Below are 19691 nucleotides of genomic sequence, written 5' to 3'. Positions count from 1 at the left end.
CGTTCGTGGAACCCAGCCCTCTCCTTCAGATTTGTTTCGGTTTCAGTCTGTCTACCAATGTCATGATGACGTTTCTCTGGTAGAGGTCTATTCGAACGCTTTGCATCTTACTCCCTGTGGGTCCACAATGGTTCAGCTTCATTTCAATGGCAGCGGTTCTTACTTCCTGAATAAAATACTATCATTGATTGAATATCACGTTTCATGGCAAAAAATGCAATGGAGGAACCGGAGCGAAAGCAAGAAAATACGTGGACGTGAGTAACTTGGAACTTAACTGAAGTTACTTTGGCAAAGTTACCTGAAAAAGGAACGAGTTCCTCTGAAAGTTACCACAGCGCAAAAGTACAGAGTTAAGTTACAAGTTACCAAAAAAAGGAACTGAGTTACAGTGACGAGTTACTGTAACGAGTTACCTCGAACTGTGTCCAAGAGTAATGGTTTGCTACCCTGCAGTATGCAGCATGTGAGTGTTATTTGGAACATGAAAGAACTGATGTTCTGAGGCTGAAACAACATAGAAGGGACAAATACACACAAAGCTTTGTATGTATTTGTCCCTTCTATGTTGTTGTTCCAGCCTCAGAACACCAGTTCTTTCATGTTCAACAGTTGTTGTCGATCCCGTCGTATGAATGTGTGTATGAGTGAGCAAAAATGTAAGAGTGAAAGGAGGATGAGTGAGAGAGAGTGACTGGTTTGTCCCTTCAGATGATGCACCCTGGAAGTCGCTGAGAAGGCGTGTTAGCTTAGCTCAATTGGTAGAGCCCTGGACCGGCAATCCAGAAGATGTGGGTTCGACTCCTGCAGCTGGCTAACCTTTTCAGTGACTTTCATCTTTCATCGTTATTTGGAAGCCTGTTAACAAGTCCGGCTACTAGCTTTTCAATGCCTTTGAAGTAATCGGGCTGTGGTACCACCAGAGAGTCGAACTGAACCTGAACGAGTTTTAGCCAAACCAGCGCTGAGCCAAACCAAAACTGTTGTCGTCACGTTGGAGCTGAACCGGAACTGAATCGTAAAAAAAGAAAATCCGATGACCGGTTCAAATAGTGGCACAAGCCCACCTAAATTACCGACTGTAAGAGCCATTTAAATTACGCTACACGGAGTGTGATTCGTGGATGCCAACGCCTTTCACACGCCACACTTTAAGAGAAAGGAGCGCCACAAAGGACAATCCACAAAGCACTAAATTTACTGTGTGAGAGCAAATTTAGTCATTCCGGATCATTAGTATGCGTGGTGAACATATGTGTAAGACGTTTGACTCAATTTATTTTAGCTAAAAGTTGCTTTAGTTGGAATGCCAATTAACTCGGGGGGGGTCAGGGGCAGAACCAAGACCAGTATTGAGTCAATGGATGGCTGAAATGCGAGCCAAACGGTAAATGCTCCCGATTAAAAGACTGGAATGCATAACGTCGTATTTTCATTGCTCAGTTCCCTTAGAAGTCTGCCCAGGACGCACATTCCCCCAGGGCATCAGTTGTGACGTTGCCCACCTCTGTGAGGCCGACAACGGTGAGCCCTTTCGCTAGCACCACCACCACCATTGCACACGTGCAGATAGATGCGTGAATTATCTCAAACTATTAATAGTTTAACTACTAATATAGTAATCTAGTAATATAGTAACTATTAATAGTAATCAATTGGTTCTATGAGGAGCTGTTGGGACGTGGCCGCAGCTCATGCCACGGAGGGATTCTTCGGAGAAACGTAACACAATAGAAAGGACAATCGTACCTTCAGTTTTGTTTTCACTTTCATACGTCCTGCAGCATCTTTTGGAGCAAATTTGGCGCAATAAGTCAGAAAAGCACGCACTAGTAGCTGATCCGCTGTTTGGCGCAAATGGTGCAGCATGCAGATTCGCCACTGCAATTGTAGTCTAGGTAATTAGAGCGAACTGAGCATTGTTGAAATTGTTCCAGCGTAACAGGTTTAGTGATGCTCAAAAATACGCGCATGGACCACATGGTTGTGTTCGCTGGAAGATTACAAAAAGAAGTTGGTGAGGAAGGTGATTAATTTTGTGCATATCATGTTAGAGTTTTCTAGAAACCGTTCATTGTTGCTGCCTGGAACAGATGGCACATAGATGGGCTTCATTTACGCTGTTTCCCGTTATAACTTTGTCTATATTTATAATCATTTTCATTCGATTGATTTCACAGACACTGATCACTTCAAGTTTGTTATGGCACTTCAGAGTATCGACACTAAGTTTCAAGAGCGAGCATGCGCCATCTTGTTTGTCACGCTGGCGTCACGCGTCAGAGCCATTTAGGGGAGAGTTTGACCATTCTTTGATCTTTTGCCGCCTCATGGGAGGAGCTTATTTTGACGTCAGAGTCGTCGTTGCGCCGCCGAAAAAGCCTGAATCCGAGCGGAATCCGCTCATCAGCCATCTAGTCCGCGCCATATTGATGCTGTCCATCAGCTGGTCGACATCTTCGTGGCATAAGCTGTGTTGAATGTAACCTACAGGAATAACCAGCTTATGACCCAGGCGCCAGTGATAAGGGGGGCTTCGTTGCCGAACAGAAAGAGTTCAAGGACGAAAGCCTTTCGAAGCAAGAAGTACGCACGTGTTTCCTTCCTTGCATCGTAAACAACGGTCAGCATCGATATGGCGTCTGCGACTGCGACGACTGGATAGAGCACCGACGAGGGAGGTGGCTTCGGCCGTGACGTCGCATGACGCGCTTCAAAGTTAGGCTCCTCCTAATGGCCAAACTCTCTCTATAAAAGCTGCGTGCGTGCGCGCGTTAGCGCACGATGCCATCTACCGTGCGAGGGTGCAATATGCTCCTTTCGTTTACAAGCAGCAGTTGACGGGACCGCCTTGAGCTCAGCTTGACATCTTCGGGTCGCTCTTGTGGACAATACATGCATTATCGCACAACAATCATGCTTCTTTATCCGTCTTATGCATCAGCCGTCTTTGATCCTCAACTGGGGATGATACCGTGTGGTACGGAAACAAGATGGCGCTCCAGCTCTTCCTTAGACCTCAGTGTCGATATTTAGTGACCCTAAGTTTCACGAGTCTGTTCAAGGCCTTCCACCTACCCGTCCACCCCAATTGCACTCGTCGTTTAGTATATTGATATCCCCAGAGTGCCAGTTATAGTGATGTACATACCATTGCCAAAAACTGCAATCTCCAACGCACCATCTTTATACTCACGAACACAATTCGCTACTTGTCGTGCGCTGCGGATGTCGACACCAGAGGTAAGGACGATTTGCCTCTGTATATTTCGCACGATAGACTGCCACTCTCAGCATACTGGACTGATTTCTTCCACGAACTGGAGTCTCTTTTGTGAAAGCCTCGAACATCTGTGCACACCGGTATATGTCACCAGAGGCTCTCTCGCAACGCAAGCAATAGTTGCAGCGTTCAGGATGCGGTGGTTTAACAGGACTCGTCGGCCATTCTCTAGCAATTAGCAATTCTTTCTGCTCGTCGGACAGGGCAACTTACTGACATTGTGGCATACCGCCGGATGAAAGCTAGAGTAGCGCGAGAACTTCAGCTGGATTCGATCTCCGGGGCTCCATCAAAAGAATCGCTAGTGACGAACTTCTGTGTGGTACAACTTGGAACAAAAGTTTACGGAACACGGGACTGACATTACTTCATTGAAGCAGCCCCATGCTAGCTATTAGGAAAACATCGAATAAGAAACGGGTGGCCGGCTATTGTATCCACTTCCTAGTACGTGTGTCCGCTTCTGTTAATTTACGGCTAGGGTGTCACCCGAATGGAGAAGTGTGACACCCCGGTGTTCCGTAAACTTTCTGTCCCAATGAAAGATGAAAGTCACTGAAAAGGTTAGCCAGCTGTAGGGATCGAACCCACATCTTCTGGATTACCGGTCCAGGGCTCTACCAAATTGAGCTAAGCTAACACGCCTCTCCAGCGACTTTCGGGGTGCGTCATCTGAAGGGACGACAAACCAGCCACTCACTCTCACTCACCCTCCTGTCACTCTTACATTTTTTGCTCACTCACACACATTCATACGACGGAAATCGACGCAAGCGGCACCTGTTGAACAAGAACGAAACTGATGTTCTGAGGCTGGAACAACATAGAAGGGACAGATACAAACAAGGCTGTATCTGTCCCTTCTATGTTGTTCCAGCCTCAGAACATCAGTTTCTTTCTTTTCTGACCCAAGCTGTACTAATGACACCGGCGACTGCCTAGACGACTCCGGTACACAGCACTTTTACCCAGAGTTTGACGGCTGAAATTAACCAAGACTGGCCACCTGGACCATGACTCTAATTGAGCTGAAGGCAGCGTTGAAGCGTGTGAACGTCTGCTCATCCCCGGGACCCGATAAAATAACCCATGCCGCACAGCGAAACCTTAACGGGCGGTCACTCCAAGCTCTCCTACACGTGTACAATACCTCTTGACAACGGGGATCTCTACCACCTACCTGGAAGGAGGCTTTAGTTGTTCCCATCCTGAAACCAGGGACAACCACAAATGCCCTATCCTCCTTTCGCTCTATGGGCAAACTGATGGAGAGAATGGTTTTGCGTCGCCTCGATTGGTGGCTCGAAAAACAAGGTGAACCCTCACGAAATAACTGGATTTCGTCGACCTAGTCTCAACAACCCCAACATGCTCGTGTTCATCGGTTTTCCCGGACATCAAGCACCCATATGATACCGTCTCTCACATATGTGTGCTGTCCGCCTTGCGCTCTTTTAGGGTATCCGGTCGATCCTTCATCTGTCTCCAAGACTTCCTTACCGACCGAACTGTCGCTCTCCGTACATCCCAAGGCCAAAGCCCACCATGTTCATCAAAGAGTCCCTCTCCCTGTTCGTAAACAAATTACGTCATAGTGTTCTACAGCGCCACCAATTCGGTAGAATTGAACTACGATCGAAGCTAGGGGCGAACAAGGCCGTTCCCGAAAGCCACGGTCTTGAGGGGATTACGATGGTCTCCGAAAGGGACGCGACCTTAAATCCTACTCTTCTCTCAATAGGAGGCAGCGAACAAGTCCCCATTTGTAGAACCCAGCCCTCCCCTTTCGATTTGTTTCGGTTTCAGTCTGTCTACCAACGTCATGATGACGTTTCTCGGGTGAGGTCTATATAGGAGGCCATCGAACAATTGCCCATTCTCAGACACAGCTGTTCCACGGCGTGCAACAGGGTGCGAAGACGAGGCCAGATTAACTTCCTCATCACCAGGAAAAAAAAAAAAGAAGAAAGGAAAAAATGCACTTGAAATTATTTCTTACTGTATGTACAGTGATTCATATTTTTAAAAACAGGCGCGTTAGTCTTTGTGTTCCAAGCTGATCGGCCTATGCGTATATACTTTTCAAAATTTCCCTGTTGAGAGGAGCACGAACCCAGAGATTCCCTCCACAGTGACAACAGTGGACTAATTGCCCTAAATTTCCCACTGTCGAGAGGAGCAGGAACCTAGAGATTCCCTCCGCAGTGGCAACAGTGGACTAATTGTTGAGCGCCTTTCGTGCACGTATCACTATCCCATTTCGGATCCCAGCAATGGAAAAGGTGCCCAGAAGAGGACAGACTATTGGCTGTTCCCAACTTGAAGACATTTTCTTCGGTATGTGTCCTACTGCTACGCGGGATACTTCCGCATTGTTCTATTCAATTCAATTCAATTTTATTTCCTTTCGGATGGGAGAGAGTAAAAAGCCAGAAGGCTGTGCTGTTCGTGAATGACAAAGGTCTGCGAATAACCAGTGGTCTCCCCTCTTTCGCTGAAAAAAAAAGCAAGAAACAAACAAACAAAAACGAGAGGACACTGATTGCCTCATGCTCATAAATGTTCGAGTCAAAAGTTACAGAAAGAGAGGAGCTATAAGGACACGCTGCGAGCTTCGAACTCCCTTCGAAAAAACGTCTTTCGAACAAACAGTGTCGATCATCCGGCTTTCGATCGAACGGCTTGCGAGCGACCAAGCCGTCTTCGATCAAACGCCTTCGCCAAACAGCTTAGGATTTCGGAATAACTCCTTGAACTCCATCTTTATGTCTAAATGAACAAGATAAAATGAAAGGAACCGGACGCACGGCGAGGTCTCGGATGACGATTTCCGTCTCATAATTGCGCTGATTATTACCCGGAAACTTCAGTACTATATTTTTAAACACTCCTTGGTTTTCACAGGGTACATCACATTACACCAGACTTTTCGTTCAGCGTAGACGCTAGTTCGGCGGAGAATCCCCAGTGATCCGGAGCTTCTTCTTATCTTCCTCAGAAGGCCTCCCTTTGTTCGCCGTGCAAAGACAGACGGGTACAGGTTTTGGGTCATCCAACGTGCAACTAGCAAGGATTGTCGAAAGATGGAAAATCCAGGGAACCGGTATCGAAAAATTGGCCGTATCTCAAAATAACGTGATCGAAGTCCCCGTTGAAACTAAATAAACTACTGTAAATAAATGTTATCTGGCTATTTCTGCGCGGAAACTGCCAAAGCCCTGACCCAAAGTCTAAGGACTAACCTGAACATGAAAATGCAAACGCCGAACTTTTACTAACATAACAATCAACTAACTAAAGTGCTGTTCCGTCGCGTCCGTTTCATTTATCTCTTATTTCTTAATTTTATTTATGTATTTCCAGAATAGTAAGCCGGCGTCCCGTTTGGCTAACCTTTCTCCCGTTTTTTTTTCTTTTCCTTTAATAAATATATCCCCCGTCGCTGTCGTTCGTTTTCCTTGCTTCGCGAACGTGAATTTGGGTTCCGGAAAATACTGTTACTCATTGCGTGCGCAGAAATAATTGTGCAGCGGCCTCTTGATCGATTTTTCTTATCGGTTCACGTGGAGGGCTCATGAAAAAAATAATAAAGATAAAAATAAAAATAAATCGATCAATAAAAGAAAGAAAGAGAAACAAAAATAAAGTTGGCAGTTCTAAGTGCCGTTATCCTCAGAAACCTTTATCTGTGTGTAATCCGCTTGCCGGCTGTTTCAACATTACTGTTTGTGAAGTCGGCCTTCCACTAACCGTAAATACGAGAGATTCAAGTTAGCCTTATAAGACAGTTGACTGAGTAAATTGACGTTTCATGTGAAGCTAATAAACACATCTCAGTTCTCTATAAGCGCACCAAAAAAAGAAGAGGTTTATTGGTCTCGGTGGTCTCCTACACGGGCCGCGACAATGCTGGCTGACGATATTCCCTTTACGAGCAGCTAAGTAAGCTTTTGTTCTGGTCTACAAGGCCATGCCCTAAGTCAGCTGTTCATGAAAGTAAAGAGGTGAGAGGGAGTACTACGGTGCGCGTGCGCGCCGCATGGTCGGCGGATGGATACGGTCAAAATGTTCCGCGCGGTTTTTCCTGTGCTACGGCTAGAGGGCGACACAGAATGACGCGGTTCACGGGGCTTTGAGACGGTATTTATCCGTACCCACATTTCATACTTTCTTATCAAAATGGAAAGTGGTAGACATATAAATTTGATATCTATCAATTCCTGAAATATTTCCAGAGAAAGTAAATGGAAAGTTTGTTTGGAAATGGCTATAGAAGTTTAATAAAAACCTGTTCATAGAGGGAGGAGAAAAATTGTGTATAATTTTCGCATTCGTGACGTTGCCGTAAAATATATACGACATCTATGAGAAATCTAGTAGCATAATTCTCTTCATCTCGTCTTCCTCTTTATGATGAAACCACCTGCGTCAAAATCTGCGTGGTGGTTACCGAGAAAAAGCATAAAAACTGTTCCATAGGAATACATTGGGACGGAGAGCTGGTCTGCCCTCCTAACAGCATGGATATATTGTATTGTAAGGTACGGTAGTACTGTACTAATATGTATTCCAGATATTTTATTGGCGTTACTAAACACAAGAACTCAGGCAAAACAGGTTCTGCCGGTACAGGTGGGACGGAGAGCCCATGCACAACCAACAGCGCCATTCCCTTTCTCTCCTACATCTTTTCCTTCTCACTCTCTGATTCACACACGAGTCAGGGCGATTTCTGCCTTATCAATGTGTTATCAATTTTTTACTTATTCTCCCATGGAGTACATAGGCCAAATTGTCGACATTTGTTGTTGTACAGCTGACACTTGCGTATTATGAGTTCTTGTTCAGCTAAGGGCTTACCTTATGTTTGAGGGTTGCTGTATATCAATACAGAAGTGGCTGCACTAATGATGGCTGACCTTTAAAGTGTATGTCCACAACGATGCGATATGGATCAGTCATAATCCTACGTTGCCAAAACAAACACAAAAAGAGCACGCGGGTTACGCGCGAGCACATGTCACACCTTGAACCTATCATTGGTGGTGGTGGTGGTGAAAGGGTGGTCACCGTTGTCGGCCTCGCAGAGGTGGGCAACGTCGCGACTCACGCCCCACGAGAATGTGCGTCCTGGGCTGACCACTAAAGAGAACTGTAGCGACGTATCTCTGAAAGCATCTAAGCAAAATCCCAGACGGCGCAGCGGGATTCGAACCCAGGTACCTCCCAGTCTGGATCTAACATGGCCAGCACGCTACGCACTGAGCCACGGGAGCTATCCATTGACGAAGTAAACGCCACCCAGCGTTAGGCAAAATTTATCCCTCAATGATATTCGCTATTAGAGGGATCGCCTCCCCTGTATCCACTCTCCTACTCATATAATTTATGGAAGTATTATGTTCATATCACGATCGAGGCTAATAAAAATTAAAAATACGTCTAAAAATACGTCTATCCAATGGTGCAAGTTGTTTCGACGAGTAGCGCATTCCGTTACGGTGAATTGCAGAACTAGCGTTTCACCAAAGACAAAAAGGAGCTTATAAGCGATTGCGATCCAATATACCTCTGCTTGTTCTTGCAGCTTGCAGCCTTGGATTGTACACTTGGAGCTTGGTGCCGCCTCGATGCCCATGCAGCCTGGTATCCTACTTGCCTTTCTCGACAGGAACTGGCTTATATATGCCATGCCATGCCCATCAAGGTTGTCTGCTTATCGCGTTTGCAGCTTTCTGCATTTCTGTTCCAGAAATTCGCTCTGTGTGACTCGATATCCAATTTGATAATTATTCTCTTTGCGTTTCTAACGTTCACCAGTCTTAGGCTGTTGGTTTTTTACGACTGCCATGTTCCTATACTTTTATTAGATGTAAGTTGCTTGCATGAGCTGCCCTGATTTGTTGAAAACTTCTGCCTTTGTCCTTTTCTGTACGTTGTTAATGTAACATCCTCTTCAATGTTCTTCTGTTGCAGGAGATGGAGGAGCAGAAGGTCTTAACTCATTCCATCTGCATTTGCCAGTCTTGACAGGAACACAACCTAGAGACTCCCTCCGCACGACAACAGTCGACTAATTGCCCTAAATTTCCCACTGTTGAGAGGAGCAGGAACCCAGAGATTCCCTCCACACTGACAACAGTGGACTAATTTGCCCTAGATTTCCCACTGTTGAGAGGAGCAGGAACCCAAAGATTCCCTCCGCAGTGACAACAGTGGCTTAATTGCCCTAAATTTCCCACTGTTGACAGGAGCAGGAACCCAGAGATTCCCTCCGCAGTGACAACAGTGGACTAATTGCCCTAAATTACCCACTGTTGAGAGGAGCAGGAACCCAGAGATTCCCTCTGCAGTGACAACAGTGGCCTAATTGCCCTAAATTTCCCACTGTTGAGAGGAGCAGGAACCCAGAGATTCCCTCCGCAGTGACAACAGTGGACTAATTGCCCTAAATTTCCCTCAGTTGAGAGGAGCAGGAACCCAGAGATTCCCTCCGCAGTCGCAAGAGCGCAGTAGCATAGCGGTGTGGCAAGCAGCTGGTAAGGCATATACAGTAAGGCATGTAGCTGTGAGACGTGTGGCAGTAAGGCATGCCGCTGTGAGGCATGTGGCTGTAAGACCTTTCTTAAGGCAGTAAGTCTCCATGTCCTCATTGTAAGTCGTCATGTCCTTATCGTAAGTCCCCACGTCCTCATTGTAAGTCTCCATGTCCTTACTGTAATCCTCTACGTCCTTACTATGCCAGTCTGCCACTAACATCTCCCTAACTAATTTGCCCTAGATTTCCCACTGTTGAGAGGAGCAGGAACCCAGAGATTCCCTCCGCAGTGACAACAGTGGCCTAATTGCCCTAAATATCCCACTGTTGACAGGAGCAGGAACCCAGAGATTCCCTCCGCAGTGACAACAGTGGACCAATTGCCCTAAATTCCCCACTGTTGAGAGGAGCAGGAACCCAGAGATTCCCTCCGCAGTGACAACAGTGGCCTAATTGCCCTAAAGTTCCCACTGTTGACAGGAGCAGGAACCCAGAGATTCCCTCCGCAGTGACAACAGTGGACCAATTGCCCTAAATTTTCCACTGTTGAGAGGAGCAGGAACCCAGAGATTCCCTCCGCAGTGACAACAGTGGACTAATTGCCCTAAATTTCCCTCAGTTGAGAGGAGCAGGAACCCAGAGATTCCCTCCGCAGTCGCAAGAGCGCAGTAGCATAGCGGTATGGCAAGCAGCTGGTAAGGCATATACAGTAAGGCATGTAGCTGTGAGACGTGTGGCAGTAAGGCATGCCGCTGTGAGGCATGTAGCTGTAAGACCTTTCTTAAGGCAGTAAGTCTCCATGTCCTCATTGTAAGTCGTCATGTCCTTATCGTAAGTCCCCACGTCCTCATTGTAAGTCTCCATGTCCTTACTGTAATCCTCTACGTCCTTACTATGCCAGTCTGCCACTAACATCTCCCTAACTAATTTGCCCCAGATTTCCCACTGTTGAGAGGAGCAGGAACCCAGAGATTCCCTCCGCAGTGACAACAGTGGCCTAATTGCCCTAAATATCCCACTGTTGACAGGAGCAGGAACCCAGAGATTCCCTCCGCAGTGACAACAGTGGCCTAATTGCTCTAAATTTCCCACTGTTGAGAGGAGCAGGAACCCAGAGATTCCCTCCGCAGTGACAACAGTGGACCAATTGCCCTAAATTTCCCACTGTTGAGAGGAGCAGGAACCCAGAGATTCCCTCCGCAGTGACAACAGTGGACTAATTGCTCTAAATTTCCCACTGTTGAGAGGAGCAGGAACCCAGAGATTCCCTCCGCAGTGACAACAGTGGACTAATTGCTCTAAATTTCCCACTGTTGAGTGGAGCAGGAACCCAGAGATTCCCTCCGCAGTGACAACAGTGGACTAATTGCTCTAAATTTCCCACTGTTGAGAGGAGCAGGAACCCAGAGATTCCCTCCGCAGTGACAACAGTGGACTAATTGCTCTAAATTTCCCACTGTTGAGAGGAGCAGGACCCAGAGATTCCCTCAGCAGTGACAACAGTGGACTAATTTGCCCTAAATTTCCCACTGTTGAGAGAAGCAGGAACCCAGAGATTCCCTCCGCAGTGACAACAGTGGAACAGTGACAACAGCGACGGCGACAACAACGACAACGACGGCGACGACAACAACGACGGCGACGACGGCGACGACGACAACGACAACAACAACGACGACGACGGCGACGACCACTACGACAGCGACAACGGCGACAACGACAACGACGACAACAACGACAACGACGACAACAACGACAACAACAACGGCGACGACGACGACAACGACAACAACGACGGCGACGACCACAACGACAACGACGGCGACGACGACGACGACAACGACAACAACGACACCAACGACAACGACGACGGCGACGACAACAACAACAACGACAACAACAACGACGGCGACGACGACGACGACAACGACGACAACGACAACGACAACGACAACGACGTCGGCGACGACCACAACGACAACGACGACAACAACGACAACGACGACAACAACAACGACGGCGACGACGGCGACGACAACGACGACGACAACGACGGCGACGACAACAACGGCGACGACAACAACGACAACAACAACGACGGCGACGACGACAACGACAACGACGACAAACACGACGGCGACGACGACGACGACAAAACAACAACGACGATAACAACGACGACAACAACAACGACGACGACAAAACAACAACAACGACGATAACAACAACAACAACGACGACAACAACAACAACAACAACGACAACAACAACAACAACAACAAAGAACAACAACAACAAAAAACAACAACAAAGAACAGCTCTTTCACACAATAATGTCAGACTTTACTCTGTTCAGAGTTTACTGCCCAACTGAAAATAAATAAATAAAAAAGAAAGATTAAAATCCTAAAAAAATTAAATATCCCTAACTAATTTGCCCTAGATTTCCCACTGTTGAGAGGAGCAGGAACCCAGAGATTCCCTCCGCAGTGACAACAGTGGACCAATTGCCCTAAATTTCCCACTGTTGAGAGGAGCAGGAACCCAGAGATTCCCTCCGCAGTGACAACAGTGGCCTAATTGCCCTAAATTTCCCACTGTTGACAGGAGCAGGAACCCAGAGATTCCCTCCGCAGTGACAACAGTGGACCAATTGCCCTAAATTTCCCACTGTTGAGAGGAGCAGGAACTCAGAGATTCCCTCCGCAGTGACAACAGTGGACTAATTGCCCTAAATTTCCCTCAGTTGAGAGGAGCAGGAACCCAGAGATTCCCTCCGCAGTCGCAAGAGCGCAGTAGCATAGCGGTATGGCAAGCAGGTGGTAAGGCATATACAGTAAGGCATGTAGCTGTGAGACGTGTGGCAGTAAGGCATGCCGCTGTGAGGCATGTAGCTGTAAGACCTTTCTTAAGGCAGTAAGTCTCCATGTCCTCATTGTAAGTCGTCATGTCCTTATCGTAAGTCCCCACGTCCTCATTGTAAGTCTCCATGTCCTTACTGTAATCCTCTACGTCCTTACTATGCCAGTCTGCCACTAACATCTCCCTAACTAATTTGCCCTAGATTTCCCACTGTTGAGAGGAGCAGGAACCCAGAGATTCCCTCCGCAGTGACAACAGTGGCCTAATTGCCCTAAATATCCCACTGTTGACAGGAGCAGGAACCCAGAGATTCCCTCCGCAGTGACAACAGTGGCCTAATTGCCCTAAATTTCCCACTGTTGAGAGGAGCAGGAACCCAGAGATTCCCTCCGCAGTGACAACAGTGGACTAATTGCTCTAAATTTCCCACTGTTGAGAGGAGCAGGAACCCAGAGATTCCCTCCGCAGTGACAACAGTGGCCTAATTGCCCTAAATTTCCCACTGTTGACAGGAGCAGGAACCCAGAGATTCCCTCCGCAGTGACAACAGTGGACCAATTGCCCTAAATTTCCCACTGTTGAGAGGAGCAGGAACCCAGAGATTCCCTCCGCAGTGACAACAGTGGACTAATTGCTCTAAATTTCCCACTGTTGAGAGGAGCAGGAACCCAGAGATTCCCTCCGCAGTGACAACAGTGGACTAATTGCCCTAAATTTCCCACTGTTGAGAGGAGCAGGAACCCAGAGATTCCCTCCGCAGTGACAACAGTGGACTAATTGCTCTAAATTTCCCACTGTTGAGAGGAGCAGGAACCCAGAGATTCCCTCCGCAGTGACAACAGTGGACCAATTGCCCTAAATTTCCCACTGTTGAGAGGAGCAGGAACCCAGAGATTCCCTCCGCAGTGACAACAGTGGACTAATTGCCCTAAATTTCCCACTGTTGAGAGGAGCAGGTACCCAGAGATTCCCTCCGCAGTGACAACAGTGGACTAATTGCCCTAAATTTCCCACTGTTGAGAGGAGCAGGAACCCAGAGATTCCCTCCGCAGTGACAACAGTGGACCAATTGCCCTAAATTTCCCACTGTTGAGAGGAGCAGGAACCCAGAGATTCCCTCCGCAGTGACAACAGTGGACTAATTGCTCTAAATTTCCCACTGTTGAGAGGAGCAGGAACCCAGAGATTCCCTCCGCAGTGACAACAGTGGACTAATTGCTCTAAATTTCCCACTGTTGAGGGGAGCAGGAACCCAGAGATTCCCTCCGCAGTGACAACAGTGGCCTACTTGCCCTAAATATCCCACTGTTGACAGGAGCAGGAACCCAGAGATTCCCTCCGCAGTGACAACAGTGGCCTAATTGCCCTAAATTTCCCACTGTTGACAGGAGCAGGAACCCAGAGATTCCCTCCGCAGTGACAACAGTGGACCAATTGCTCTAAATTTCCCACTGTTGAGAGGAGCAGGAACCCAGAGATTCCCTCCGCAGTGACAACAGTGGACTAATTGCTCTAAATTTCCCACTGTTGAGAGGAGCAGGAACCCAGAGATTCCCTCCGCAGTGACAACAGTGGACTAGTTGCTCTAAATTTCCCACTGTTGAGAGGAGCAGGAACCCAGAGATTCCCTCCGCAGTGACAACAGTGGACTAGTTGCTCTAAATTTCCCACTGTTGAGAGGAGCAGGAACCCAGAGATTCCCTCCGCAGTGACAACAGTGGACTAGTTGCTCTAAATTTCCCACTGTTGAGAGGAGCAGGAACCCAGAGATTCCCTCCGCAGTGACAACAGTGGACTAGTTGCTCTAAATTTCCCACTGTTGAGAGGAGCAGGAACCCAGAGATTCCCTCCGCAGTGACAACAGTGGACTAGATTGCTCTAAATTTCCCACTGTTGAGAGGAGCAGGAACCCAGAGATTCCCTCCGCAGTGACAACAGTGGACTAATTGCTCTAAATTTCCCACTGTTGAGAGGAGCAGGAACCCAGAGATTCCCTCCGCAGTGACAACAGTGGACTAATTGCTCTAAATTTCCCACTGTTGAGAGGAGCAGGAACCCAGAGATTCCCTCCGCAGTGACAACAGTGGACTAATTGCTCTAAATTTCTCACTGTTGAGTGGAGCAGGACCCAAAGATTCCCTCAGCAGTGACAACAGTGGACTAATTTGCCCTAAATTTCCCACTGTTGAGAGAAGCAGGAACCCAGAGATTCCCTCCGCAGTGACAACAGTGGACTAATTGCTCTAAATTTCTCACTGTTGAGTGGAGCAGGACCCAAAGATTCCCTCAGCAGTGACAACAGTGGACTAATTTGCCCTAAATTTCCCACTGTTGAGAGGAGCAGGAACCCAGAGATTCCTCCGCAGTGACAACAGTGGACTAATTGCTCTAAATTTCTCACTGTTGAGTGGAGCAGGACCCAAAGATTCCCTCAGCAGTGACAACAGTGGACTAATTTGCCCTAAATTTCCCACTGTTGAGAGGAGCAGGAACCCAGAGATTCCCTCCGCAGTGACAACAGTGGACTAATTGCTCTAAATTTCTCACTGTTGAGTGGAGCAGGACCCAAAGATTCCCTCAGCAGTGACAACAGTGGACTAATTTGCCCTAAATTTCCCACTGTTGAGAGAAGCAGGAACCCAGAGATTCCCTCCGCAGTGACAACAGTGGACTAATTGCTCTAAATTTCTCACTGTTGAGTGGAGCAGGACCCAAAGATTCCCTCAGCAGTGACAACAGTGGACTAATTTGCCCTAAATTTCCCACTGTTGAGAGGAGCAGGAACCCAGAGATTCCCTCCGCAGTGACAACAGTGGACTAATTGCTCTAAATTTCTCACTGTTGAGTGGAGCAGGACCCAAAGATTCCCTCAGCAGTGACAACAGTGGACTAATTTGCCCTAAATTTCCCACTGTTGAGAGAAGCAGGAACCCAGAGATTCCCTCCGCAGTGACAACAGTGGAACAGTGACAACAGCGACAGCGACAACAACGACAACGACAACCACAACAACGACGACGACAACGACGGCGACGACAACGACGGCGACGACAACAACGACGGCGACGACGACAACGACGGCGACGACGACAACAACAACGACGACGACGGCGACGACCACAACGACAACGACGACGACAACGACGACAACAACGACAACGACGACGACAACAACGACGGCGACGACGACGACGACAATAACAACAACAAAGAACAACAACAACAAAAAACAACAATAAAGAACAACAACAAAGAACAGCTCTTTCACACAATAATGTCAGACTTTACTCTGTTCAGAGTTTACTGCCCAACTGAAAATAAATAAATAAAAAAGAACGATTAAATCCAAAAACATGAAGACCTAACATAAACAGGCTACATTTTTTTTTCAGGTTTGTTTCTTTTTCTTTAAACTGGTGTGCAAAAATCAGACTTTACCTCAGAAGCTGAAAAACAGCATAATCAGCAGCATCAGGTGAAAAAAAAGAAAAGAAAAAGGGCACTAGTAGTGGTTGTTTCGCTATAAAAGAGTGACCCATACCGGACTTACTGACCTGACTTACACATATATACAGGAAATGATATTTACTGTGCCCGTCTGTCTGGGGTATTATACAAATTTCCTGGCTAGTTTGATGGATTTTCTATGTGTGCGGGTACATTTTGATTACCCAAACAAGTGCGCTTTACAAAGGGCACCCTTATGCGAGAAATCGATCAAACAAAATGAACACGCACTTTGAGAGAACGACATCTGTTCAACCCACCTTGGCGATGTTCTTGAAATTGAAGGATCCCATCCTCCTCCGCAGAGAAATGGTGCTTCCTCAGAGTCATCCCTGCGAGTAACAAAGCACAACGTGGATGCATTTACCCGGTTTTAAAAGAGCAGCAGTTTTCTTCTTCGTTTTGGTTTGACAAAAGAACAGCGTGGTATACTACACCTGTCTGACTCTCATATGCCTCAATTGTGCCAGGTGCAGGTTCCACGGAGGACTTATGGATATCTGGAAATTCACCACGTACTGCATACTCCTGCCAGGACCAGACAAACGCTACGCATTGTACTGCACAATGTAAAGCTCTCTTCTGTTTAAGGCCGAAAGGAAGTCTGACCGTGCCTAATAAACAGAGGGGTAATACAGGCTCGATGCCGATATAGGCTAGGCAAAGTATTGGCACGGGCGCAGCCGGGGCCCATAATGGTGAACCCCAGGCCCGCAAAAAGAAGGCTATAGCCGGCCTGGGGGAGGGCACTCGGGTTTTTGGGTAAGCCCGTGCCCATGCAGTGCCTTAATAACTAGTGTAAAACATACAATGCAAGAAGCTTCACCCACCATAAAACTGTGGTCCACAGGGGATCCTGGTCGCTCATCATGGACATGTGACAGGTCAGCATCTTGGCTGCTGCTATCTTTGAGTGCACCTACGTACACAAGGAAGCAATTAGGGGAAGGCAAGCATGCGGTCCGCGGCACAATCGCATTCGTGAAGCGCAAATTCAACTTTGCCCCCATCAGAAAATATACACACGTGTGCACACCTGCAAACTTTGAAGTAGCATGTACACAGGTAAGATGGATCAATTACAAGAAACTGAAAAAAACCAACCAAGCCGCAATGAAGAACACACTTGGGTGAATTTCAGGAACCATGTAATGTGTCACAGAGTCCCGGGCATCCTCACTTTAATGCGGGTGACGGCCCCCTACTTATTGAGCTGGTAGCGGGTTGCGCTCGGGTGAGAAGTTCATAACTTTCTCAGCGAGAGTGCTCAACGTTAAGTGTTCATATACACTGCTAACCGCGGGGAATATCCTACAACACAGCCACAGGATGTTCCGTAGCAGGCGACAGGAAAGACGCTGACGTCGTCGTCTGCTAAGTGCGCAGTACGCCACTCCCGATAATCAGCACCGTGTGAATGCTCACATAACATGGGACGGAACTTTGTCTTGTGTTTTCGTTTTTTCATCCACTAGAATATTCCGTAAGGATGTCGCTTGTGTGAATGCACAGGTAGGGAGTACTCTCTGTTCACGCCCGCGTTCCTCCTCCTTCTTGCAGGTTGAGTGTGAATGAGATTTTGAAAGATTATTAAAAAAAGTGTGCAGGCTGCAGGTGGATGCCAATCCCATTTTGTAACAGGATGCGTGTCAAACACTGTACTATATTTAAATTGTCCTGAAGCTGAACACGTAAGCCCGGAAACACCACAAGAGGTCGTACACAGTGAAGAGAATGCTGCTTCAAAGATCTACAGGGTGTCCCAGAAAACGTGTCATTGAATTATAATAAAAAACTACGCCACCTAGAATCATGCGGTCAACGGCATTTGTTCTTATTAGGTTTTTGCCACCTTGTAAAGTTAATGTCATGTACCCCAAGTTTAATTATGCAAATATTTGCGAACTGAACTCAGAAATTTGCCAAGGGAAGGTCACTTTTTTACCCCACCAATACGAAGAGCGTGCCGAATTCACTCAAATTCATAATAATTGTCAGTGGTATTCACGAGCTATCCCATCGGAAAAAATAGCCGAATATCATGCTTTTCGGAGCACCGGACCATAACGCGCGATGTCTTTTTGAGCGCAATCGCTCGCAGTCCGACGAAAGGAAGTTCCGCAGCCAGCCCACAGAGTGATAGTAGAAAAAGTAACAGTTCCTAAAATTGGGAGAGGGAAAGCATTATCCCAGCGAAAGTCTGACGTGATAAGCCATGCCGGCGTTATCTCTTTCTGCGATGCCGGGGTGGGCTGGGTTTCCAACCTCCTTTCGTCGGACTGACAAAGACTGCGCTGAAAAATTCATCGTGCGCTATTCTGTGCGACCTCCGTAGAGCATGATGTTCGGCTATTTTTTCTGATGGGATAGCTCCTGAATATCCCTGTCAATTATCATTAATTTGAGTAAATTAGACACGCTCTTCACATTGGTGGGGTAAAAAAGTGACCTTTACTAGGCAAATTTCCGACTTAAGCTCGCAAAAATGTACATAATTAAACTTACATCACACGACATTCACATGAGGTGTCAAAAACCCAATAAGAACAAATGCCGTTGACCGCATGACTCTAGGTGGTGTAGTTTTTTTATTATAATTCAATGACACGTTTTCTGGGACACCCTGTATATGCATATACCACATACGCATGGCGTATATCTGTAACGTGGTTACGTGAGTATTCTCTATGGTTTTAAAATTATTCACATAGCACTAGAAGTCTAGAGGTATGCAATTACCCCAGAAATGGACCTTCGGGAGAGGGTGCCAGGCTTTCAAGAGGGCGTACATGTTTACGAGTACAATGTATTGGTAGCTGAGCTGTACTGGGCAATCTCATAAATTTTGGGGAGAGGTGAAAAAAAAAAGAAAGAAAGAAGAAAAGGAAAACAGTGGACGATGGGTAGAGGTATCCCTGCTAGAGGTGATATCCTGCAAGGCGGAGATGTTATACTGCACCGCTGAATCGGAAATACACGAACCTTCCCCTCTGAGTTGAGCAATGCTTAAGATATTTCTCCCTCTGAACTGTCGTCCCCCGAAAAGGGTGCTGCATCATAGGGTGCGTTCGTTTATTGGACTCGAGCGACTCGAGAGCCGGAGTCATGACGTCGGCGAGTCGATGACGTTTCACCCTGAATTTTCGCCTCGACTCTTGAATATGCGAACAGCGCGTGTCGTCTGCTAGAGCTTGTGGTGGCTGGCGCCGCCATGGTAGCAGACGAGGCTTCTCGCGGTGTTCTTTTCTCCGCTCTTCAAATTGTCGCCAATATTTTCTTTGGCGACGACAACAACGATGATATCAACATAATAAGATCGCATCGAGCTGTGGGGTAGTGAGGGCATAATAATTTTTGATTTGTCATTACCGAAAGTTGAAGATTGAACCGAAAGTTTCTTGACTGCAAAGCGCGCTCTAAATTGCAGACGGCACAATTGCAGACGACACCTACGTCATCGACTCGAGCGACCCGCACAAGCGGGAGAGTCGGCGAGAGTGA

At 47.1% G+C, this 19691-nt stretch overlaps 1 protein-coding gene across 1 annotated transcript; it reads left to right on the top strand.

Annotated features, from left to right (window-relative positions):
• Nucleotides 1-8525: 8525 nt before the first annotated feature.
• LOC135369403 (uncharacterized protein DDB_G0290685-like) lies at nt 8526-19691 on the top strand. Its single transcript, XM_064602996.1, has 3 exons — nt 8526-8573; nt 11399-11957; nt 19618-19691. The coding sequence occupies exons 1-3, from the start codon at nt 8526-8528 to the stop codon at nt 19689-19691; spliced, it is 681 nt and encodes a 226-aa protein (XP_064459066.1).

Source organism: Ornithodoros turicata, chromosome 9 (genome assembly GCF_037126465.1).
Source record: "Ornithodoros turicata isolate Travis chromosome 9, ASM3712646v1, whole genome shotgun sequence".
NCBI lineage: Eukaryota > Metazoa > Arthropoda > Arachnida > Ixodida > Argasidae > Ornithodoros > Ornithodoros turicata.
The sequence above is the reverse complement of the archived record's forward strand: the minus strand, read 5'-3'. Positions and strand labels throughout refer to the sequence as shown.